The sequence below is a fragment of the Talpa europaea genome, assembly GCF_964194135.1.
Source record: "Talpa europaea genome assembly, chromosome: 3".
Lineage (NCBI taxonomy): Eukaryota > Metazoa > Chordata > Mammalia > Eulipotyphla > Talpidae > Talpa > Talpa europaea.
In genome coordinates, this window is record NC_140069.1 from 73,561,109 (window position 1) to 73,588,670 (window position 27,562).

The following is a 27,562-nucleotide window of genomic DNA, read 5'->3' on the forward strand; positions in this document are numbered from 1 at the left end:
AGGTCTTGTGAGAAAACAAATTTCCTGTTTATTTTGAATCCTTGATTCTAGAAACATATTGTGCCTCCCAACATGACAAATGGCTCAAATCATTCCAATAAAAAGGAACACAAAAAGAGAAGTAGTTTCACATCAGTTTGAAAGATGAACATCTATAATTTAACTTTCACTATCAGTTAAGTATAGTGACATGGCTTTAAAATATGTGTGCCCAACAGCGATGACCAGAAGTCATATCAACATATGATCAAATAATCCACTGATCCCTTGGTTTGTACCGGGGCTTGAATGATTGTCTGAGTGACAGTTTATCCTTGAATTATATATAAATCAGTTACCACATTCTGTACAGAAGAAGTTTTCTATCCTTCAAACTCACTCACAATTACTTAAACACAAATACTTATATTAAGGCACATGTTCTCCTATAGTGGATACTCAGATTACAAAGAACATTTTCCTATTTATCATTATTTATACATTATTTAATATATAAAGTCATTTAACATTGCTTTATAAACTTGTTGTATTTGCATTTATTTCAAAATAAGGTACCAACTAAAGAAACTCTCTTTTCACCATAATGCAGGTATATGTACACCCCAAAATGCATTAATGGAAATTTATTTTCCAGCACACATCATTAATTAATCAGAGAAATACAACCTAAAACAAATATTTACCCCCATTATAAAAGGAGATCCGTTTTATAATGGACATCAGCAAAGCCCATGGTTTAAATTACAGATTAACAAAGGGCTCATGAGCTCAAAATTAAGTTATTCTGTTTAAAATCAATCACTGAAGCTGTCATTTTGCTTATTGCTTTGACTTCCTAACAAAAGTTTAAATGAGGATTTTATGTGCAAGCAGAGAACATCAAGGATCTGCTCTTTTTCAGATCTGTGGGGGTAAGGAGGGGCAAAGGTTTAAGTAATTAACATAATTAGAATGAGGAATGTATTTTTCCAGGAAAAGAAAAATCCCACAAATCCACAATTAATGCATTATCTGGAGGGAGGAGGGGGATAGTAGGGAATAAAAGGTAGGGGATATTTAAAAGCACTAGCTTCATTGATTCCAGAGCCATTCTGGAGACACCAGGCAGGAAATGTGTAGCTACTCTAATTGTTCTTTCCAGATGCAGACACCAGCACTGGGAGAAGGGATTAGAACAAATGTTGCCTTTGCATTTAGATTGTGATTTTGAGAAAGAACACTGTTCCTTTGTCACTCAGTTGCATGCTGGGCCACCACGCCTGCACTGAGCAGCTCCCCGATGGCTCTGTCATCATATCTGAGGACTTCCTTCAGGATGTGCGTCGTGTGCTGCCCAAGAAGGGGAGGTGGCCTGGCCTCTGACATCTTGAACTTACTGTATCTCACAGCTGGGCCTATCAAAGAAGGAAGAAAGCAGGAAGCCTGTTAATGACTAACCTTAGGAAATTAATTATCCAATCAGCCTAGGGTGTTTTCAATGAATGTCAAGGATATCAGTGCCAGTCACACCCTTGAAGATGTACCATCACTGTGGAAAGAAATGTATTATTACATGTGGCTTTTCTTTTTCCTTTTTTTTTTTTAAAGATTTATTTATTTATTTATACAAGCACTGGGTACAGTCAGAAGCGCGGGAGAGTGAGATAATTCACCAGAGCCAGAGCGGAGAAGAGAACAGGCAGACTGAGGAATTACACTGCTGAAGGGAGCAGCAGGCGGCAGGATAGGTCTGTGTGCCATGTGGGACCCTCGCCCGGTGGTTGGGATCGAACTGGCGCTGCAGAGGCTGTGGGCAGCTTCGCAACCCAGCGCTTAACCGCTGGGCCACTGGGGAGGCCCTACATGTGGCTTTTCTTGACTCACTTTCAACCACTTGTGCATTGGTCATCTGACCCACCTGCTACCATGCCAAGGGCTGCATGTGCATGCCAGCTCCATGCCAGGTCTGCTCAGGGGCTGCCAGCCCCATCTCGACCACTGTCAGGGTAGGGCAGTCAACTGGGCAATCTCTCTGCTCCAAGAAAACAATGGCCGCAGATCCACCGCATCTCTCTAAAGCTAGACATCTGACTGCAGGTGAAAGCTTAATATTGTATAGATCCAGGATTAGTTCAAAAGATTACACACAACTCAACCTCAGGAAGACCCTAGTTGAAGCCTTTGAGTGGTGGAAGTTATGTGTGCAAATTTTATTGTCAGGGATACTAGGATTTGGTTGTCAGTCTTCATAGATTCCAGCTACGTTGTCTTGGATAAAACACATAACTTCTCTGAACCTCATATTCTACAACTGAACTTGGAACAGTATTATCTACCATGTAAACTTGATATAAGGACTAAAGTGAGATAATAGATAGAAGGGACTAAGTAAATGTTCCATAACCTACAATAATTCAAAAAATCCATTAGTTACTGTGATGACAAAAGTTGCCACATCTCTCTTGAACCTCACAGTGTGCAGGGGAAACAGTCTTTATTGTCATTTATTTGCTGAGTGCCAAGCAATAGAAACGCAGTAACTCAAGCAGTTACTGTTCTTTAAACAACTGTTGAAAAGGGACTATATTTTCCCCACTCTTCTCTATCAACCAAAAAAGCTAAGGCTTTGTTTAAGTTTCCATGGCTAAAAAGCAGCATCAGTATGCTAATCCATGTCCATCTCAGCTGTCTCACATTGAAGGCCATGCACTTTCTGCAACCTCCTCCAAATTCCAACTCCTCCACAGACATGCTGGATGAACATTGGAGAACATGTTGATCTAACAGATTTACCTTTGTTGCCTCACTCAATAAATGATATTTATGTTGGCCATCCTTTATACTTCATTCGATTAGGCTTTGGGAAAAGAAATTAGACAGTCACAAGAAGAGGGCAAAACAATGCATTTCTATCTCAATTTTTTTTTTCCAGTACAGTCTTCACTTGGGGAACTCACAGGGAGAACAAATAAAACCAAAGTGTATGTGAATAACAGAACTCAGATAGCAAAGTAAAGGTCTTTCTCCAGCTTTTTGGAGAATTCTGCTATTAAAAAGCAATGTTGTAGAAGCTATTGTTGATAGAGATACAAGTCAGTGGCCTTAAGCCACCAAACTGCACCTTTGTATCACACAGAACATCCACTACAGAGGAATGGCCACTTCCACTGATGCCCCACGTTTTATTTCATATTTCCATCTCACATTTTTTTTTATTTATTTTTGCATTTATTTAAACATAGAAGAACTGGGGGCTAGAGGTACAGGATTCATCAGAGACAGAATGGGGAGCAGAACAGGCAGGTCTACTGAAATCCACTGCTGAGGGGAGCAGCAGGTGAGATAGGAGAGGTCTGCTGTGCCATGTGGGTTAGCTCCCCTGGCTGGAGATCGAACTGATGTCACAGTGGATGGTGATAGCTTGATAGCACTGAGACTTAAATCCTGCACCACCAGGGAGGCCCCTCCATCTCACACTTTAAGGACAGTTAATAGTTCAGTTAGGAAATTAGAATAACTTGCCCAATGTCACACAACTAAGAAGTGACAGAATTCATTCTAAGTCCAGGTTTGTTAGGTTCAAGAACTTGGACTTTAAGAAAATAACAGTTTAAGGTGAAATTCACATAATATAACCATTTAAAAACGGTTTAAAATTATTTTTTAAAGTGAACAATTTAGAGTATTTGGTACATTCACAATGCAATGAGACCAGCAGCTCTATCTAGTTCCAAAACATTTCCATCACTTCAAAATAAAACCCTCTATCCATTAAGCAGCTTCTTTCAAGTCCACCCTCCCCCAACTTCTGGTAACTACTAACCTAGTTTCCATCTCTATGGTTATCTATCTGAACCTAGTCTATATTATTTCTAAAATAAGGTGGCATTATCCATGAAAGGTTAGTTTGAGCATTGAATACTACAATACAGGAAATATGTAATATCAATAATCAAAGAATTGTATATGAAAACAATAAAATACAACATTGTTTAAAAATTATCAAATCTTGTGGATATTTTGGTTTGCTTTAAAGGGATAGGTGACCTAGTGAAAATTAGTGTAATGTTTTGGAGGGAAATTTATGAAATACATATAGAGTGTTTTAAAGTTGTTTACAAACAGGAACAGAGAAATCCTGTTCTTCGGGGGGCTTTGAACATACGTGTCGACCTATTTCCTGAAATCACTTACATAAAATCATAGCAGTTAATCAAACATAAAACTTCAAATGAGTAAGAAGACTGGGAAGGCGCATCACTAGTGAATGTGACATTTCAACAAATTTATGAATGACAGGGTGCCATGAGCGCTGATAGGTAAAAGAGGTAGAGAAAGCTGGAATACCCTACAAGGAGACAGAGAAAGTGGAAGCCATTTGGTGCATTTAACCCCACCTGAATTTATTTAGAATCTAAAAGAGACAGAACTTAGAATGGGATGATGACTGAAAATAGAAGGATTGAATTTTTCAATACTGGGCAACATATCCAGGTTGGATTGCTCAGAACCTTTAAAAATGAGAGCACAAGTAGCTAACATTTAACCACAAACAAAGTATCAACTGGCTCTTTTAAAAAGAAATTCAAGAAGCTGTGCAGGGAAAGTTCAAACTTGAGTGGGAAAATAAAGCTTACAGAATAGATTTTGGTGCCCCAGTGCAAAGCCCTCCTTCTCCCTGTATTTGAAGGACACAGAGCCTGTCATTGGCTCCCTTTCTCTTCTGCAACTACTCCTGTAAAGTCTGTCAGTTAAACTGCCTTGGCACAACCTTCAAAGAATTTCCCCTCAGAGTAGATCCAACAAGAGTGGAAAACATTCTTAACAATAGACAAAATCAATGCCAGATATCCATATCTTTTTTCTATATAAGAATGATCAACCAAGGATCACCAAGAATATGAAAACTACATAAAAGAGTAACGATGGAAAAGTTAAAATATCTCAGAACAGAGAACAAGAATGGAATGCTTGGAATTCCAAAAACACAATCAAAACAAGACTTAGCACTTGATATTTGCAACATTATTGTCACAATTGAGAATTTAATATGAAAACCAGAAAACAAAGTAAAAAGATATAACCAAGAATGTAGGGATAAAAATAGATAATTTGTCTAAAAGTTGTGAGGAAGAAGCTAAGAGTTCTTATAAAAAAGACAATTATCCCAGAAAAAAGGAAAACACAAAAGTAGAAATTTATGAGGGATTAAGGAAAAAAACATGCTTTCAGACTGAACATATCATATGAGAATCCAGCAAAATGTTCATCTTGATATCCTTTCATGAATATCAGGGTCCAGAACATGAGGGTTAAAAAGGTCTGGCCATTTACCAGGTGGGAAGACTGAATGAGTTGTATGGACATGTTTGTGTAGAAGCAGAAGTCAAAGTATTTTTTTGGACATGCTGTTTGAGGTGTCCATGTGATAGCCAAGCAGAGATGTCAGTGGGCCTTCAGCTGTGCAAGCCAGAAATTCAGGGAAAAGATTTGACCAGGTTGTACAAATTCAGAAGGCATTTACCATATAAATGTCCTTGTTCCAAAACAATGTACTTTCAGGGCAATTGCATATATTCCAACATTCCTGATACTGAAATCTCATTTTATTATTTTTTTAAGATTTATTTTTTTTATTTATACAAGAACCAGGGTACAGGCCAGATGTGCGGGAGGGTGAGAGGATTCACCAGAGACAGAGCAGGGAACAGAACAGGCAGACTGACAAAATACACTGCTGAGGGGAGCAGCGAGAGAGACAGGAGAGTTCTGCCACGCCATGTGGGACCCTGAATGGCGGGCTGGGATCAAACAGGTGCTGCAGAGGTTGCAGACCTTCACAGAGCTGAGCTCAACTGCCTGTACCACCAGGGGAGGCCCTACATAAATTTTAAATAAATTGTTTATGTAGCCTTTTCTCTACTATCTAAGCTTCATATCAAAATCTAATGTTTCAACTCTCCATTGACTTAGGGATAAAAATTAGTTTTATTTCATTTATTTATTTATTTTGTGTAGAAGATCTGGGGTATGGGCCAGAGGTGCAGGGTGTGGGGGGTGAGAGAATTTACCAGCAACAGAATGGGGAGCAGAACAGGCAGATTTACTGAAATACACTGTTAAGGGGAGCATCGGTGAGACAGGAGAGTCCTGCTGCACCATGTGGGTTAGCTCCCTGGTTGGGGATCAAACTCAGGCCATAGAGGTGATAATGCTGAGACTTGACCCCTAGGCCACCAGTGAGGCCCTTAGAAATTAGTTTTAGAGTAGTTTTACTTTTGCAAGAACTACAGCTCTTGTGCTGTAGGAAGAGGCAGAGAAAGAACCTTAGAGTTGTCTTAGCGTTAGCTTAACACTTAGGAAAACTATGGTGAGGTTGGTTTCTCTCAGCCTTAATAAAGGAATCAAACTGAAAAACACAGGAACATATACATCACAGTTGTTTGCAGGACATAAACTGGTACTAAATCTGGAACCTCAAGTGTTGTCCCTCTGAGGGGTCTACCTAGTTACCTAATCTAATGAGTACTGGTCAAAATCCGAGTTTCCTTGTGCCCCTAACAAGGGAAGGATCAGGGCAGGTGGGGCCTCTAAATGAGGTGTCCACAGGGTGGTCTATAGGATTCCGGGGTGGGTCATTGCTTTTTATTTCAACTTCTGCATATGTCCATTTTGGGGAGACTGAACCAATAAGCTTCAAGGGAACTAGCATTCTAGATCTGGCAGCTGTCCAAATACAAAGGTAGGTGAGGAGTAATCCTGTCATTGTCTCTAAGTCAGACATGGGAAAGTTTGACACTACTTCTTAGTGGTGCTCATTGTATACCAGGCCTGGGACTATATGCTTTGTAACTGTTACATAATTTGATACTCACAATAACCTTTGGTAATGCATTTTACTCCTATATCACCAAAAAGAATTTGGAACTCTGGTAAACAAGATCATAGAGCAGATACAAACTTGGATCTGCTGACCTCATAGCCATTATTTTTTTCAGGAAGTTAATTTAGGTAGTGATTGAGTGTGTGTTCTGAAGCAGTGGTTAGAGTCAGAACCTGGCTCTACCATTTATGGACATCTTCTTGGGTAATCTACTTTATCTGTGCTTCAGTATCATTATCTGTAAAATGGGGATGGCGGTGCCCACTATATAAAGATGTGAGGATTAAGAAAAAAATAAATCCCTTAGAAGAGTTTTGGGCTCAAGTAAGCACTCAATGCATACTAGCTGCTGTCCTTAGTTCCCCTCTCTGTGGCAGTTCTTATGTTAGAGACTTTGGGTACAGCCTTGATCACCTGCTAATTTCAAATCTGTTTTTCCCAGAACATGGGCAAGTTAGCTGCCTTTTAGATTCATAAGAGCTACTTAGAGATAAAAAATACTCTTAATTTTAATGATATTTAAAAGCTCTGGGTAAGGTTACTTAAAGATTATTTAAAGAGGAGGAAATCATCCATTTCTCAAGTGCATGTTACAAAATAAGCACTTTTCAAATATTTATTTTGCTTATTCATTATTATAATCTCTGAGGTAAGTAATTTTCCCTCTTCCTACAGAATGGAGGTTAAGTGAGGTTAGATGAATACCCAAGTCACACATCTGAACATGTACACATTCACTGGCGCCAACAGCATCAGAACATATACCAGAAATTAATTTTATACTCTCTTAGATATGAATTAATTATATTAGAAGGAATTTTGAAGATACAGGACTTCTTTTACATATTCAACAGACACTTATGATGTGCCATACACTATTGTATGTGTTGTACACATTTGATTTATTCAGCCTTTAGGATATGACTGGAAAGTACTACTATCATCCTAACATTACCAATGGGGAAACTGAGAGACATGAAGGGGAAGTTAGTCACTTGCTCAGGGTCATAGGATTAGAAAGGGGCAGAGCCAGGCCAGGTTTCACACCCAGATGATCTTGTTGCAAATCCTGACTCTTTTCCATTGGGCTATACCACTTCTGTGGAATGGGGAGAGTCAAAGAGGAGAGTGTTATCGAAGTTTGAATAGAACTCAGAGGTCTTAGAGCAGACCTTGCCAAGGACAGCATCCGTCTTCATCTTATAAACAGTCTGTTCTCTCCCTCTTTCTAGGTCACAGTTCTACCAGATATTTATGCAATAAATACTCATTACTACCTCATATTAATTAGCAATATTCTGCCTATGTCCTTGTGTAAGTACTAGAATCACAGCACAATCAATATATCCCAATTTTTCATGTTTATGTGTCAGGAGATGATCTCCAGTGCTATTCTCTACACACCTCAAAAGGAAAGAATCTGCCACTGTGCTTTTTGCAGAAATTATCTAGTTCAAGACTCAGGGAGGGTCCAGCTCCTGCTGTGCCAGTGAATTTGTTTTCTATCTGTGGTTTGAGGCCCTTCAGAAACAGGACCCTGACTATTTTGTCTTACATCCTTTTAGAAAAAACTTCCATGATTCTCTTAGGTTGAAAATACCAAATCTATGCAAACATCCCAAGCTACTATAACTATATATGGAGTTCAAGCTACATTTCTATAGCCCAGACCAAGTTAATATTGTAAACAGTTGCAGGAAACAGAGGTAGCCAAAAACATGTGGGAAACCATAATGAATATTCAAGTAATGGGAACATAATATCACATCATCATAAGGGAAGGGATCTAAAAAGTCCTTTTTCCAGAACTCTATGCACCTCCAGTCTTGATGATGCATTTCTAAAGCAATGAAATAAACTACTGCTCAACCTCACAGCTAACTGGCAAAAAATCAGCATTAAGGGTTAAATCAATTAGCATAGCTGTCCTGTCCATTCATATTGGAAGCAGAAATGGGTAAAATTAAAACTTAGTGTGGGGTCTTTTCATTTGTTGTTCTGATATGAGTGTCAACTTTTAAAAATATCAAGACTACTTAAAAGCAAACATCTGTTTTATAATATATGAAATGCTGTATTAAACATTTTATTTTGACTTCTTTGGCCCATTTCTAAGATACATGCTGTAGATACCATTTAATCTTCAAGGCTTACTAGTGTAATAAGCCAAACTTCATTTTGCTGAAAATAATGATAGCGCTAGTACCAAGTTATTTCACAATTTCCCCTCCAGTGCTTGAACTCATCATCATAACAATAACGATATTTTTTATATGGCGTCTCACAGCCATAGCATACAAAGCGCCAAATGGAGTCATACAGTTAGAACACATTAAACCCATTAGATGTGAGATAAAAACAGATAAAGCCATTTAAACTAGCATGGGATGGTGGAAAAGGGCCATAGGGAATATAAATGACTTTGGACATCTTTAACAGAAGAACTCTATCTATGGCACTGTTTATACCGTCAGGCATCCCAGAAACTCAACATAGCATGCGGTATTTACCACCAACATAGATGGCTCACCCAGCATTCCCTGGAATTCAGAGGTACAACTAATCATTAGTGCTATAATGGATTTTTAATTCAATGTTTTGAATTAAATAAAGAATCCCTTAATGGCTACCACCTATAATGCAAGAGCTTATTTTCAACTATGTCTTTGGCTTTGTGGAAGTCATAAGTGTTGTCCACTAAATTTCCAGTTTTTACTTTCCAAGATCATGATAATGTTACACATCCTGTCAACTTTGATGCTGAATGAGGTCATGTGACTTTCCAATGACTTGTGAATGGAAGGATGTATAGACAACTCTTCAAGCCAGGAAACATAATTGCTGACTTAAGAATGTCTAGGTGTTACAGACAGTGTATGAGAGATGATGACTGCTGTACTAGTCTAGAACCTTTCTAAGCCATGATGAACATGCAGTTTGAGCATGAAATATTGTGTTGTTTTAAGCCAATGCTATTTGGGAATTGTTTGTTCTTGCAGCATAGCCTAGAAGAGGGAAACTTATCACATACCTCAGGTTAATACAGAGGCCTATCTATCTGTACCAGAGGAATCCCTCAGCACTCCCTTAAAAAGCATTAAGTTCAGATGTTCCAGATAATTTGATACTCATTTTATGTGTATCCAATTTTGAGCAGTGCGATGATAACAGCTATTGTTTATTGAGTGCTTATGTGTGTTAGGCATTTGATGGAACGCTTAGTGTTTATTACCTTGTTTGATGGACTATGTCTTTAAGAAAATGACTTTAACAAGTAGGATTATTATTATACCATTTTATTCACAAGGAAAGTGGGATTAGGCAATGTTATCAAAATTACACAGCCAGTCAATTAAAGAATTTCATTAGAACTTAGGCTGGATAAATACAAAGTGCATGCTCGTTAACACTAGTCTGTATTTCCTCCCTGCATAATGTGGAAGAAAATCTGTTCTCATGTCAGTGACTGAATACCACTCTTTGGCAGATGGTGTTATAAAGCAGTACTGTATTATAAATACTTATATATCTCATGATTGCTAATCCATTAAGGCATTTATCTTTCATTTGAAAAAGAAACAGGGCAACTTGTATTTGATTTATGTATCTTGTTCCAATCCACTGAAATGTCATAGTAGATTATCCATTTCCTGCTGGAAAATATATGGCCCATAAGGAAATACTGTTCATATTCATTAGCAAACATGCCATCTCCCCTCAAAGCGTGCTAACCAAACGTTCAGCGGAGTTCTATGAAACATGTCAGGTTGGAAGATCTCCCTTGAATTCCCCTTTTCCAAATTTGTGTTGCCTTTTAATTATTTTCAACACTTCTGAAAACTCTAGGAAGGGTGAAGAAACACCTTGCTAATAATGTGCTCTTTGCCAAAATAATCAATTTTCCCATTTCTTTGCCTTTTAAACTTCAAATATTCAATACAAGCTCTTTGGGCTTATTCCCAAGATTTTGTTTGGTTAGACCTCACCATGGAAAACAAAATTGGTTCAGCTGAAGTCTGGAGCCAGAACATTTTAAGCTTCATAGACCTTCAAAGTAGTGACCTTCTCCTCACCTCCTTTGCCTCTGTGCTCCATTAAGGAAAATACCGGAAGAAGTTTCCAGTCAGAGAAGCCAGATTGCATTTTGATTCAGCTTTCAGAAGAGGAACTGAACAGAGCTGGAGCAGGTGGTTATTTGTGGCTCTTTCCTTCAAATGAGCTTTGAAAAGTTCTGTAAACCTTTGAAGGTCTATGACAATTTAATAATTTTTTTCTGTGCTTCTTAATTTCTGTCTTAAAGGAATCAACCTTACATCTACCATCTTCTTTTCTTTCCCAAGTGTCTGAGACCACACAAATCACAATTGTAGCCTGAACAGAGAATCAAGAAAATTTGTTGAGCAAAAGGCTGCTGGGGAAATGGGTATGTTATCACCACAAGAATTGATTTTAGCTTTTTCCTTTCATTTTGCTTCTGATTCAGATGAGAAGATTTTAGAAGGACCATTCCCTCCACACACCATTTCTTTTGGCATGACCATCCTCTCTTTAGTGGTACCATAATCCTCCAACTTGCTTTTGATACCTTGCTACCACAATGTCGTAGTCTAAAATGCTTTCACTCATACTCAGGCTCCCGAACTTTTCTGCTGCCTCATTGGTCCAAAGCACTCTGAAGTAGAACTTGTCCAGCATTTTCCCCAGATGTTCCCTCTAGTTAAAATTACATTCATTTTTCCCCTGGAGTTGATGCTCACCTGGAATACATCTCGATTTGGTAATCCTCAGATCCACATATTCCTCCCCTTTCCTCACAGTTCAAAGGAAAATCTTTCTCCTCTGACTTCCTATACATTTGATCTCTTCTATCATATAGATCAATTACTAATTTTATTGTTTCTTGTGCTCATTTTTGAAACTAGAATTAATCTTTCGAGACTAGAATTATTTCATATTTTCTATTGCACCTACCACATGATGGGTGTGCATTAAATTAGTGCTGGAAGGTTTAGATTAAACAAGGACACAAACAAATAAACAAAAACCTAACTAGATTCCTAGATTAGGAAACAAGACCACCAGAAATATGTGAAATAGATAAGTAAAGGGAAGTTAACGCTTGCAAATTGTTATATTTTGCACTAGGTTTCTAATATCACATTTCTTTTTCTCTCACACCCCATTTCCAACCCAGTTGCAAATCCCATTGGCTATATCTTCAAAATATATACAAAATTCAATGAGTTTTTCAAACTAACCCTAGTCATTATCACTTCCTGCCTGGTGTCCTGCCAGCAGGCTTCTCTGCAATACATTCTCAACAAGAGAACTGGAATCACCAAAAGCATACGCCAGATTGTATCACTCTACTTCCTCAAACAATAAGTTTTAGCTGTTTTGCTCCTGATAATGGGCTCAGAGTTTCTACAGAATATGTACACTTTCCCACTAAGCTACCTCTGTGACCTAGCCTCCTGCTCATGCACCTCTTGCTCACTTTTTTTCAGTATATTCGCGCTCTTGCTGTTCACCAGACATGTCCACCCTTAGGAGCTCTGTCCAAGCTGTTGTCTCTGAATGGGCCATTCTTTTCTTTTTTTTTAAATTTTTTTAACTACTGCTATTGCTCCTTTTCTTTTTTTTTAATTTTTTTAATTTTATATATTTTTACATCATTTTTCATTTTTGCACAATGTATTTTCATCTTGGTTATAGTCCCCATATAATTCCCCCCCCTTCTTTTGATCCTACTCTCTCTTCCCACCCCATGTAGGGTGTCTCTGGTTTATAGTTGCTTGTTGATCTTGATTTTCACTTTATTATATTCAGTCATTTTCCTGGTCCCTTATTTAGGTTTTCTAAATCCCTGTTTTGACTGAGACCATCTGGTATTTTTTCTTTTTCTTTCTGACTTATTTTGCTGAGCATGATCCCTTCCAGCTCCATCCAGGTTGCTGCAAATTGCATGACTTTATCTTTTTTGATTGCTGAGTAATATTCCATTGTGTATATGTACCACATCTTCTTGATCCAGTCATCTTTTTTTGGGCATCTGGGTTGTTTCCATAGCTTAGCTTAGTAAATAGTGTTGCTATAAACATAGGGGTGCAGGTGCCCTTTGGAATTAATGTTTCTGTGTCCTTTGGGTAAATACCTAGGAGTGGAATTGTTGGATCATATGGAAGCTCTATCTTTAGCAGGTCGAGGAATCTCCACACAGCTTTCCATAGTGGTTGGACCAGTTTGCACTCCCACCAGCAGTGCAGGAGAGTTCCTTTTTCTCCACATCCCTGCCAATATTTGTTGTTGCTAGTTTTTTTTTTTTTTAAAGATTTATTTATTTGTTTATTTATACAAGTACTGGGTACAGTAAGAAGTGCAGGAGGGTAAGAGAATTCACCAGAGCCAGAGTGGGGAATAGGACAGGCAGACAGACAAAATACACTGCTGAGGGGAGCAGTGGATGTGGCAGGAGAGTTCTGTGTGCCATGTGGAACCCTTGTCAGTGGCCGAGGATTGAACCAGTGCTGCAGAGGCTGCAGGCAGCTTTGCAACCAGCACTCAACCGCTGCACCACCAGGGGAGGCCTGCTAATTTTTTTAATATGTACCATTCTCAGTGGTGTAAGATGGTATCTCACTGTAGTTTTGATTTTCATTTCCCTGATTACAAGTGATGTAGAACATTTTTTCATATACTCGTTGGCCATTTGCATTTCCTCTTTGGGGAAGTTTCTTTTTAGCTCTTCTACCTATTTTTTGACTGGGTTATTTACTTTGATTTTGTTGAGTCTCATCAGCTCTTTGTCAATTTCTGTGATCAGTCTTTTATCATTAGTGTTGTGTGCAAAAATTTTCTCCCAGTCGGTGGGGTGTATCTTTGTTTTGGTTACTGTCCCTTTTGCTGTACAGAAGCTCTTTAATTTGATGTAGTCCCAGCTGTTTATCTTTGTCTTCACTATCACTGCTTTGGGTGATATGTCTGTAAAGATGTAACTGAGGTATATGTCATGAAGTGTTTCTCCTATATTTCCTTCTATATATTTTATGGCTTCAGGTCTTATGCCAAGTTCTTCAATCCATTTTGAGTTGGTTTTTGTGCATGGCATAAGGTCGTAGTCAATCTTCATTCTTTTGCATGTGGCAACCCAGTTTTCCCAGCACTATTTATTGAGAAAACTTTATTTTCTCCATTGCATATTCCTTGCTCCTTTGTCAAAGATTACTTGACCGCAAATTTGTGGGTTTATATCTGGATTTTCTATTCAGTTCCATTGGTCCATATATCTGTTCTTGTGCCAATACCATGCAGTTTTGATTATTATGGCTTTGTATTATAGTTTGAAATCTGGGCATGTGATACCTCCATTCCCTTCTTTTTTTTTTTCAGGAGAGCTTTGACTACTCAGGTTTTTTTGACTATTCATGACTCCATATAAATTCCCATCAATATTTGTTCTATTTCTTTGAAGAATGTCATTGAAATTTTTATTGGAATAGCATTGAATCTGTAAATTGCTTTTGGTAGGATGTCATTTTGATAATGTTAAGTCTTCCAACCCATGAGCAGGGAATGTCTTTATATTTCTTTGTGTCTTCTATTTCTTTTAACAGTTTTTTGTAGTTTTCTTTGTATAGGTCCTTTACCTCTTTTGTTAGGTTTATTCCCAAGTATTTGATTTTGTTTTGTTTCAATAATAAAAGAGATGTTTTTCTTGATTTCTTCTTCTTCAGATTTATTGTTTGTGTATAGGAAGGCTACTGTTTTTTGTGTGTTAATTTTGTGTCCTGCTACTTTACTAAACTGATTGATTGGTTTGATTAGTTTTTCTGTGGAGTTTTTGGGATTCTCTATGTATATTATCATAACATCTGTGAACAGTGACAATTTAACTTCATCCTTCCCCATTTGGATTCCTTGTATGTCTTTCTCTTGTCTTATGGCTCTGGTTAGGACTTCCATTCTTCTTTATGATAGCTACACAGATCATTTCCTCAAATTCTTCACATTTTTGCTTTAAAGGGGCTATTCTTTTGGTGGTACACAAGGGAAGGGGGCAGTAAATGTGATAGTGTAGTGGTATTGAAACTTTGGTGGTATTTGAAGTATGTATATATGTGAAGGAGTGAAGTGATATCCCTGAAGTTACATAGGCTTTTTTCCATCATTCTAAATAAAAACCTATGGACAGAATTGGAAAGGAATTTTGCTAAGTGAAATAAACTTGAGGGAGAAAGACAAATACTAGAAAATTTCACTCATGTGTGGAATACAGAGAAACACAACAAAGAAACTGACAGAACTAAACCAAAATAAAGTCTGGAAATGACTGCAGAATTGTGGTCACTAGAGGGGCAGTGGGATGAGGATAAACTGGGGAGGGGGCCCAATGATGTACAATGAAGGTGCTCTGGAGTGGTGGGGTGTATTGATACACATCACAGGGTGTGAACCTACTTCTCTGAACCAAATACAAGAATGTAAACCAATGTTGTATCAAGTTAATTGGTTTCAAAAAAATAAGGAAAGTTAAATTTAAATCTGGCTTGCCTGAAAGCTTTACTTTTTCTCCATAGTGGCCGAAAGTGTTTGATATTGCAATTTTCTTTATGAATAGTCAAAATTCCAAGCCCCAGGCATGGTTTGCTTATTTAATAAGCAATATTCATGTTGTAGAATAAGAGAAGCCTCCGGTTACTCTATCTACACCTACCCTCTAGCCAGATACTTCTAATCAGGCATGACATTCTGGACCACAGCATGATTGCGACTAATGCATTTTCTTTACATCATTTCTTTGTTAATTTATGTTTCTCAAATTTCCTAACCAAGCTTATTCTAAAAATTGCTGAAAAGATAATATAAAACTCCTTATTTTCAAAAACTATCAGTAAATCATAAAGAAAACCTATTGTGGCATTTTCAGTCAAACTTCTTTTTTTTTTTAAATCAATCATTAAGTTTAAATAATAATTGAAAAGTAAATGAACAATAATTTTTAAGGAATCATCATTATTACAGTTCAAAATTATTTTTGGTAAAAATAAAGTAAATTTCTTCAAAACAGATTTGACGACTTTTAATAACTTGTATCTATTAATAATCAAGGCAGCAGAACATCTGCTAAAGATCTACTTTGCTTTTCACACCATATTACTTATATATGTCATTTTCTAAGAATGTAATGTGACTCTCATTCTTTATTCAGTATTTTTCCCCACCATCATCCTTTATATACCCTTTGACATTTGCAGTGCATAGTAATTTATGATTCTTTGTATTTTTATAATATATGGTAATTTCTCCTTTTCACTTCTGTTTGTAAATTTTTCTCCTTATTTTTCTTTGTGAACCTAGTTAAAAGTTTATAAATTTTAGTTATGTTCTTGAAGAACAAATTCTTAGTTTCATTGATCTTCATTGATCTTTTTATGGTCTTTTGTTTTCTCTTTTATTTCCTCTCTCACCTTTATTTTCTTCTTTTCACTAATGTTAGGTCTTACTCATTTTTCCTTTTTAAAATTACTTTATATGTAATACTGTTACTTATTTGGGGTTTTTCTTGTTTTTTTAATGCTGGCTTCTATCGAATTAATGTTCCCGTTATGGCATCTTTGCCATATCCCATAAATTCTGAGAGCTTGTGTTCTCTTTTCATTAGTCTCAAGGCATTCTTTGACTTCTGCTTTAGTTTCTTCTTTAATCCTATGGATATTGAACAACATATTATTTAGTCTCCATGTATTTATAGTTATTCCTATTATTTAACAAAATAATTGATTTCTATCTCTATGGCATTATGGTCAGATACATTAGTTGGTATAATTTAATGTTCATGGTTTCACTGACAATTGACTTGGCCGATTCTTAAAAATGTAAGATATGTTCTTGAAAAAAAATTGAGTATGCAGCAATTTTTGAGTAAAGTGTTCCATAGATATTTGATAAGTCTGTTTGGTCTTGTTACTCATTTAAGACTTTTGTGTCATTATTTATTATGTCTTATTGATCTGCCCAAAGTTATAAGTGGAGTATTAAAATTCCCTAGCATTGTTGATTTGTTATCTAAATTTCTGTTTATTAATAATTGCCTCATGTGTCTGCTGTGCCATGTGGTTTGCTCCCTGGCTGGCCGGGAATCGAACTTGTGCTGCAGTAGCTGTTGATAGCTTCATAGGTTGCATCTTAACCCTTGCATCACCAGGGATGCCCTAATCTGTCTACTCTTGAGGACTTCTACTCTATAATATTTTTTTAATTCAGTTATAGTCTCTTTTTGATCCAATAGTTCTAATTGTAACTATCTCATTTTCCCAGTATTTATTTCTATTTTTATCATCTTTTTATTATAATTCTATACACATTGTTACAGTTGTTGCCTTAAAATCCTCTTCAGGCATATGCCACAGTTCTCCTGGATTCAGACTTCACCAAGGATTATTTTTTAATTTACTTCAATATTTGCATTATGTTTTTCTGTTTCTTCATTTTCAGTTTTTATGTACTTTTATAGAGAATTTCCTTTTTTATCTTCATTAATTGACCTTATCAACCCATCAATAAGAAGTCAAGTATAATCCTAGCTTTTTTACTTAGTATCTTTATGTATCTATAATTCACAAACTGATGCTTTTGCACCTGTTCAGAGAAATGGGCCACTGATGCCAGGAAGGTGTAACAGGTAGAAGAAACGAAGATGGTAGAGCTCCCAAAGTTTGCCTCAAGTGAGAATTCATACTCTTTACAGTGCTTTAAGTTCCCCGACTTTGTGTTGGGAATCAACTATTATCACTTCCCTTAGGCTAACTTCTCAGCTAAAATGTCTTGTGCAATCTCAGACCAGCCTCAACTTCTAGGCTGTGGTTGAGCAATAGCTATAGCAGCATTGGGTGAGAACATGGTAAAAACAGGACGATAAGCTTAGAATTGCTCTCTTTACTTTTTGAGCACAGATCTCAATCCTAGGGCACTTGCTCCTGTTACTAAGGCCTCAAGTATTTAAGCCTTTGGTTAGTGGCAATATTCAATTGTTGCATCTATTGAGGAAAAGGCAGGTGTTTGGCATGTCACAGTCTCAAGCTGCAAATTATAACTTATTCTATGAGGAGACACAAATGATCAAATTAGTTTTCCCTGCCAGTTCAGGCTCCAGATGTTCTAGTTTAGGAACTTCAGACTGTGATTAGTAATTATCACTCAGTACCCTTAAGAGCAATACTGTAACCTCTGCCCAACACATAATTTTTGTGAAATATTTTCTTCAATGTAGTGTCCAGTTTTTAAAGTACCTGACATGGGCATTGACCCTTGAATCAACACTAATATATATGAAATAAAGAAAAAGTGTACAAAATTAAAACTGTAACAAACCCTGAATATCTGACTGCAAAATTGGGCAGGGAATGGTGCAGGGAACATTGGGAAGGAGAGTTAAATAGAATTGGTGATGGATTATTTGTACTTTGATAGTGAGCATAATGTGATAACATTCATTTGTATAAGTGTGTAGCCATGCCCTTATATATACAGTGCTGAAAAGCACGGTTACCTCAATAAAAGTAATTGAAAATAAAAACAAAGAGTTATTTAGACATACCTCCCATGAGGGTACGATTCCTATCAGTTTTGTTTTCACAGGATAGATAAAAGCTAGTAATTTGAGACACTCAATACACATTTGATAAATGAATAGATGAATGAAGAAAAAAGACCCTTATATAATCAGAAAAAAAGAGCAATAAAAGTAAATAAAGGTTTTATTACTTGGGTACTGGTACTGTGACACTAAATTATACCTTAATTTTTTCAGAAGTTAATCTTTTATTATGACAATAATAGGTGGTACTCTATGAACAATGTAAAATAGTTCAATAAAACAATATCAGATTTTAAAAAAATGTCCATTATTTCTTCTTGGAAGAGCATTCTTTTGGATTTTCAATGGCTTTTTCTATTTGGAAGACATAAGTCTTGGTTTTTATTTATACGTGACTATAATTTTTGCAATTGCACTTTAATTTAATATTATTTCCTATGTTTCTTTTTGTTAGTGGGTGTCACAAATTTTACATAATAATATTACATGCCTGTTGTGGTATACAAGCATTTTCCTAGTTATTGTTTCCCCCTTTTCCCACATTCTTTTTATTAGCTGTTTAGATCAGAGCTTACAAAATGCTCTGCTGATTCTCTTGCACATTAATTCTGTGGTTATTCTTTCCTAATATCTTTTGAATTATTTAAAATTATTTAACACACAAGGTGAAAAGAACTAAGAAATATTGAATAACTGAAGTGTTGTTTCCATTTTCACAGCTTCATTGTGAATTTGGAGAGGTCATTTACTTTTTTATATATTAATTAAATATACAAATAATATTCTTTTCCCCCAAGGAACTCTTTACAGTCTCCAATAGCACAAATTTTGTTCTCTTCTTCCGCTGAGGGTAGAATTTGCCATTGTCCATGAAATGTGTTAGGATATCCTCAGTTGTTGCTGAGTGGGAAAACATTTTTCCACATTGGAACATCATTAATTTTGCCTAAGCAACAATTCAGCTTAAGTAAATGAAAAAATATGGAACATAATTTCTCACAAATAAATTATTGTAATAATTAGCAAATCAATTATTTGCCTACAAATTGTACTTGCTTTGTTTAAGCTTGCTTATTTTTAGGAGTAGTTGAAGTATTTCCTGTGTAATCATAATTAAGCCAATACTTTTCATAGAGATTTTTCAACCAGATAGCATAAAAATATACAGCAAAATGATCAGATCAGCATCTAAATGATCATATAGTACAAATTTTTGTGACCCAAACTTAAATTGTCCCTGTTTTCAGGTCTCTAGGTCCATAAGATACATAAGTTCAAAAAACCTTTGTCCAAAGAATAATTAGTCTAAGTAATAAATCAATTATGGGTTATAAGTTAAGAGTCCTCCCTGAATCACAGTGTATCTGAATGGCTTTTTGTATTAAAAACACAAAGAGTTATAAAACAGCTAATGTGATTGAATGGTATTCAATAAAAAATGTGTGTTGTAAATTCCCAAACACCTAAATGCTATACATACACACACAGAAATATATTTTATATACATATACGTAATGCTATATATGTATATATATGTAAGTAAAAGATAAGTACAATTCTATTTCTTATGAAATAGACAATGCAGCAAACATCCAAGTTGTTACTATGGAGTGAATCACATGTTCCTGTACAGTGTTATGAAAATGAACATGCAGAAAAAAGGGGGAAGTATTCTAGAGACAATACTGGACATGCACTTGTGCAAAACACTAAGAAGAGAGCAACCCCCAAATCCCATTTTCTTTAAAAATAAGAGGTATGATCAGTTTGCACTCCCACCAACAGTGCAGAAGAGTTCCTTTTTCTCCACAACCTCGCCAACATTTGCTGTTGCTAGTTTTTTTAATATGTGCCATTATCACTGGGGTAAGATGGTATCTCATTGTAGTTTTGATTTGCATTTCCTTGCTTACAAGTGATGTTGAACATTTTTTCATATGCCTGTTGGCCATTTGTATTTCCTCTTTGGGGAAGTTTCTTTTTAGCTCTTCTGCCCATTTTTTGTCTGGCTTATTTTCTTTGCTTTTATTGAGTCTCATCAGCTCTATGTAGATTTTTGTGATCAGTCCTTTATCATTAGTGTTGTGTGCAAAAAAGTTCTCCCAGTCAGTGGGGTTTCTCTTTGTTTTTGTTATTGTCTCTTTTGCTGTGCAGAAGCTCTTTAATTTGATGTAGTCCCAGCTGTTGATCTTTGCCTTCACTATCACTGCTTTAGGTGATGTGTCTGTAAAGATGTCTTTGATGTGCATATCATGGAGTGCAAACTGGTCCAACCACTATGGAGAGCTGTATGGAGATTTCTTGATCTACTAAACATAAAGCTTCCATATGATCCAGCAATTCCACTCCTAGGTATTTACCCAAAGGACACAGAAACATCAATTCCAAAGAGCACCTGCACCTCTATGTTTATAGCAGCACTATTTACAATAGCTAAGCTTTGGAAACAACCCAAATGCCCAAAAATAGATGACTGGATCAAGAAGATGTGGTACATATACACCGTGGAATATTACTCAGCATTCAAAAAAGATAAATACATGCAGTTTGCAGCAACATGGATGGAGCTAGAAGGGATCACACTCAGCGAAATAAGCCAGAAAGAAAAAGAAAAATACCGGATGGTCTCACTCATAGCAGGAATTTAGAAAACTTAAATAAGGGACCAGGAAAAAGAATAACTATAAGAAAGAAAATATCAAAATCAACAAACAACTATGAACCAGAAACACTCTATGGGGTGTCGGGGGTGGGGAAAGGAGGGGTTGGGGTCAAATTAAGGGGGTTGTAATTGTATGGGGAATATAAAAATAAAATTTAGACAATAACAAAAACAAAGAGAAACCCCACCAACTGGGAGAACATTTTTGCACCCAACACTAATGATAAAGGACTGATCACAAAAATCTGCAAAGAGCTGATGAGACTCAACAACAACAAAGAAAATAATCCAGTCAAAAAATGGGCAGAAGAGCTTAAAAGAAACTTCTCTGAAGAGGAAATGCAAATGGCCAACAGGCATATGAAAAAATGTTCAACATCACTTGTCATCAGGGAAATGCAAATCAAAACTACCATGAGATACCATCTTACACCAGTGAGAATGGCACATATTAAAAAAACTAGCAACAACAAATGTTGGCGAGGGTGTGGAGAAAAAGGAACTCTTCTGCACTGTTGGTGGGAGTGCAAACTGGTCCAACCACTGTGGAAAGCTGTATGGAGATTTCTGGACCTACTAAATATAGAGCTTCCATATGATCCAGCAATTCCACTCCTAGGTATATACCCAAAGGACACAGAAACATCAATTCCAAAGAACACCTGCACCCCTATGTTTATAGCAGCACTGTTTACAATAGCTAAGCTTTGGAAACAACCCAAATGCCCAAAAATAGATGACTGGATCAAGAAGATGTGGTACATATATACCATGGAATATTACTCAGCATTGAAAAAAGATGAACACATGTAATTTGCAGCAACATGGATGGCGCTGGAAGGGATCATGCTCAGCGAAATAAGCCAAAAAGAAAAAGAAAAATACCGGATGGTCTCACTCATAGCAGGAATCTAGAAAAGTTAAATAAGGGACCAGGAAAATGAATAACTATAAGAAAGTGAAAATCAAAATCAACAAAAAACTATGAACCAGAGAGACTTTTAGGGGGGCGGGGGTGGGAGGGGAGGGATTGGGGTCAGAATGGGGGGGCTGCAATTGTATGGGGAATATAACAATAAAATTTATTTAAAAAAATAAATAAATAAATAAATAAAATAAAACATAAGGTTGAAATATAAAAAAAAATTTAAATGAATAAAAAAATGAAAGTCATTTGACTAGTTGAAAAAAAAAATAAAATAAAAAATTAAGAGGTATGGCTGTTTTCACTAACTGTTGTTGGTGAGAGCCATCTTACTAAAGGCAAGACCATTGTCTCAGTGCCACGTTTATGGCACTCAGTTTTATATTTTCTTAAGTCAAGAGTGCACACTGAGATTTTGTTGAGTCTCATTAGCTCTTTGTAGATTTTTGTGGTCAGTCCTTTATCATTAGTGCTGTGTGCAAAAATTTTCTCCCAGTTGGTGGGGTTTCTCTTTGTTTTGGTTACTCTCTCTTTTGCTGTACAGAAGCTCTTTAAGGGTCTCCCCTGGTGGCGCAGCTGTTGAGCGCTGGGCTGCAAAGCTGCCTGCAGCCTCCACAGCACCTGTTCCATTCCGGTCGCCTGGCGAGGGTCCCACATGGCGCTCCGCCTGCTGCTCCCCTCAGCAGTGTACTTTGGTCTTTATGCCTGTTCTGCTCCCTGCTCTGGCTCTGGTGAATTCTCTCAACCTCCTGCACTTCTGACTGTACCCAGTGCTTGTATAACTAAATAAAAAAAATTAAAAAAAAAAAAGAAGCTCTTTAATTTGATGTAGTCCCAGTTGTTTATATTTGCCTTCACTATCACTGCTTTGGGTGATGTGTCTTTAAAGATGTTACTGAGGTGTATACCAGCTGGTCTCACTCATAGCAGGGATTTAGATAACCTAAATAAGGGAGCAGGAAAAATACTAATTATAATAAAGTAAAAATCAAAACAAGCAACTATGGACTATAGACACACTACAGAGAGGGGAGGTGGGAATAGGATCAAAACAAGGGGTGGGGATGGGAATTGTATGGGGACTATAACCAAGATGAAAATGCATACGTCGTGCAAAAATGAAAAATGATGTAAAAATATATAAAATTGGGCCTCCCCGGTGGCGCAGCGGTTGAGCGCTGGGTTGCGAAGCTGCCCACGGCCTCTGCGGCGCCGGTTCGATCCCCGGCTGCTCCCCGGCCAGCGGCGGAGGATCCCACATGGCGCGCAGACCTCTCCTGCCGCCCGCTGCTCCCCTCAGCAGTGTACTTCGGTCCTTCTGCCTGCTCTGCTCCCCGCTCTGGCTCTGGTGAATTCTCTCACCCTCCCGCGCTTCTGACTGTACCCAGTGTATGTATAAACAAAACAAACAAACAAATAAATAAATAAAAAAAAAACATGCCTCTATTAAAAAAAAATATATATATATATAAAATTAAAAAAATAATAATAATTAAAAAAATGGGAAAAAAGTGCACATTGCTGGTTCTGGCCCTCATCTGCTGAACCTGAAACTTTGGGAGTAAACTTATTATGTGCATTTGAATAAGCACATCCAAAGACTTTTGCATAACTGTGTTGGAAAAGTTAAGCCATTTCCTAGTAATGCGCATTTGGTGTCAAATCTTTTAACCCCTGTTAGCCTATGTGTACTCATTTATAACTTGAGGGTGATACAGTGTTTAGTTTACTCTATTGTGGAGCATTACATAAACAAATGACTGCCAAGTACTTAACTGAAGACCCAGCACATATTAAGCACTATAGGATTGGTAGCTCTTCATTCACTATTTCTTCTTATTATAATTAACACAGTAGAGTTATGAGAATTGAGTGTCTCCTTCAGAATGGCTAGCAGTTATTCAAACCCATGCCTAGGATCTTGTCTGAAATTTGTGTGGTGACTTTTTCTGAAGGGAGATCATATTTTTTTTATGATTAGGAAATAGAAGATTAAATATTTAACAAGCATTGCATAAAAGGCAATACCTTGGAATTCTGGATTTGCTAAAATTGAATAGCCTCATTTCCTCCTGCAAATAAAAATTCTAGAAATAAGGCAACAAATAGTATAGGAAAATTCTGAGAAGTAAAGGTAAGATGATAACTACCTAGGTATACTGGACTTTTGAAACACACTGAAGGGAATTTCTGGGTTTCTTTATTGACTCTATAATCTTGGACAGAATACTAATGAAGCCTCTAATCTGAAACCAGCAATAGACACTAATATAGTAAATGCCTGCTAGAAAAGTCTTTTCCTACTAGCCAAAAGAAAAGGAAATGGGAAATCTACTTGAACAATAATCCTTTTGATAATACCTGCCAGACACTGGCCAGACACCAGTGAGAGATTTCTAACATGTAGTCAGTCCAGTGTAGCCAAACCAGAAGTTGATCTCATACTCTGCACCCTCACCAAAACCCACAGACAGAGCAGCACTAATTTCCCAGACCTCTGGGTTAAGCAGGAATAAGGGGAACAGACTGCTCGTTTTCCATGCAGTGTAAAAGATGACGCTCAAATTAATCTGCCAGAATAATCTTATGGAAACAGAGCAGTGAGCTAAGTGGGCCTAGGGAGCCCATGGGGAAGCTAGCCATATACTCCCAGCTGGCCTTGATGCTATACCTCAACAGGAGAATTGCCTGCTTAGCAAAATATAATTGAACAAGCTACATGGACTCATCACATAATATTCAAAATATACTATAAGCAACTGAAAATAACTTATAAAAATAATCAAGAAAATGACAACATGAATGAGAAAAAGCAACCATCAGATACCAGTATGAAGTAAAAAGCACATGTTGGAGTTTCAGACAAGGATTATAACACATCCCCATAACTATGCTTCACAAGTAATTATGAATTCCCTTGACTTTTAAAAATACAACATCACAACAAAAACTAAGTGATTTAAAAAGCCTAATAAAAATTATAAACCTGAAAATTCAAAACCAAAATTAAAAAAAAAAATTACCGATGAACTTAACAGCAAAATGGAGATGACAGAGGGTTGTTAGTGAATATGAGCACAGATTAACAGAAATTATCAATCTAATAATAATGAGGAAATGGACTATGAAAAGTTAAGGAAAAATCAGGACAAAATCAAAAGAGTTAATATTTCTATTATTGGAGTCTCAGAAAAAGAAAGGAAGAGAAAAGGACTTTGGGGCAGGGAGATTTGAGTAAAATCACCCAAATCTTCACAAATTTGGTGAAAGAAATAAATGTACAATTACAAAATAAAATTGAACTCCAAATTAGAAAAACCCATAGATACCATGCCAAAACATATCTCAATTAAGCTTCTGAAAGCAAAAGAGAAGTGATAACTTGAAAGCAGTCAGAGAAAAATAGTAACTATCTGTTGGGTGGAAATGTTCACATAGCAAGGGATTTCTCATCAGAAAACAGAGGGCAGAAAACATGGCATTATCATTGAAAGAAAAGAACTTTCCACTGAGAATACTAGTATCTGGCAAACATGTCTTAGAAATGAAGAGGAAATCAAGACATTCTCAGATAAAAGAAAATTTGTTGATAGCCAAATTGCCTTAAAATGGGTAGGGGAAAATCATTAGACAAGAAAAAAATAATAGAAGACTTTGAACCTCAGAAAGGTAAAGATAGTATCATAATATGTCAAAACAGGTATAAACATAAAAACATCATATTTGAAAAATATGAAAACTCATATATTTGATGATTGAAATAATAATTACAATATTATCTGATATGGTGCTCAATGTATGTAGAAGAAATATTTAGTACAATTGTATTTACATACAGAACAGCAAATGGGCTTAAATTGAGCTTAGGTTTCTATATGTTATTTGAACTGGTAAAGTATCAGCATTAGTAGACTGAAAAGTTATGTATATATAACAATACATAAAGGAATTTCTTTTTTTTTTGATGGTTTCTACAACATTTTATTTTATTTTATTTCCTTTTTTTACTTTTATATATTTTACATCGTTTTTCATTTTTGTACAATGCATACATTTTCATCTTGGTTATAGTCCCCATAAAATTTCCACCCCCCTTTCTTTTGATCCTACTCCCTCCTCCCACCCCATGTAGTGTGTTTCTGGTTTATAGTTGCCTGTTGATTTTGATTTTTACTTTATTATCATTAGTCTTTTTCCTGGTCCCTTATTTAGATTTTCTAAATTCCTGCTATAAGGGAGAGCATCTGGTATTTTCCTTTTCCTTTCTGGCTTATTTCACTGAGCATGATCCCTTCCAGTTCCATTCCTGTTGCTGCAAATTGCCTGAGTTTATCTTTTTTTTGATTGCTGAGTAATATTCCATTGTGTATATGTACCACATCTTCTTGATCCAGTCATCTATTTTGATCCAGTCATCAAACAGCATTTGGGCTGTTTCCATAGTTTACCTATTATAAATAATGCTGCAATAAACATAGGGGTGAAGGTAAGGTGACCTTTTGAATTTTTTTTTGTGTCCTTTGGGTAAATACCTAGGAGTGGAATTGCTGGATCATATGAAAGCTCCATTTTTTGCAGATTGAGAAACCTCCACACAGCTCTCCATATGGTTGGACCAGTTTGCACTCCCACCAGCCATGCAGGAGAGTTCCTTTTTCTCCACAATCTCACCAACATTTGTTGTTGCTACATTTTTTAATATGTGCTATTCTCACTGGTGTAAGATAGTATCTCATTGTAGTTTTGATTTGCATTTCCTTGCTTAAAGTGATGTTGAACATTTTTTCATATGCCTGTTGGCCATTTGAAATATAGGCAAAACGCTACATGACATACACCTCAGTTACATCTTTAATGACACATCACCTAAAGCAGTGATAGTAAAGGCAAAGATCAACATCTGGGACTACATCAAATTAAAGAGCTTCTGTACAGCAAAAGAGACAGTAACCAAAACAGACACCCTGCTGATTGGGAGAAAATTTTGCGTATAACACTAATGACAAAGTACTGATCACAAAAATCTACAAAGAGCTGATGAGACTCAACAAAACAAAGTAAATAACCCAGTCAAAAAATGGGCAGAAGAGATAAAAAGAAACTTCTCCAAAGAGGAAATGCATAAAGCAATCTTTAAAAAAAAAAAAACTGTATAAAAAGTATACTCAGAAACTTACTAATCAATTTTAATTAATTAATTAGGGAATCTGAAGATGTTTTAGTAGCTCATATCAAGGCAGAAAGGAGCAACAGGGCCTCCCCTGGTGGCACAGCAGTCGTGCGCTGGGCTGCGAAGCTGCTCGCAGCCTCTGCAGTGCCGGTTGGCTCCCCAGCCACCCGCGAGGGTCCCAGGCCACGCACAGATCTCTCCTGCTGCTCTTGCTGCTCTCCTCAGCAGTGTAATTCGTCAGTCTGCCTGCTCTGTTCCCAGCTCTGGCTCTGGTGAATTCTCTCACCCTCCTGTGCTTCTGACTGTACCCAGTGCTTGTATAAATAAATCTTAAAAAAAGAATTATA

The 27,562-nt window shown here is 36.7% G+C and overlaps 1 protein-coding gene across 1 annotated transcript in view; it reads right to left on the reverse strand.

Annotated features, from left to right (window-relative positions):
* Positions 1-1,230: 1,230 nt before the first annotated feature.
* The window catches only part of SUGCT (succinyl-CoA:glutarate-CoA transferase), a gene marked incomplete at both ends in the record, with an annotated part of 823,481 nt that continues 797,149 nt past the window's right edge, over positions 1,231-27,562 (reverse strand). Inside the window, one exon of the mRNA XM_084229769.1 lies at positions 1,231-1,394. Coding sequence (XP_084085895.1) covers positions 1,231-1,394 — 164 coding nt within the window. The remainder of the gene's footprint in view (positions 1,395-27,562) is intronic.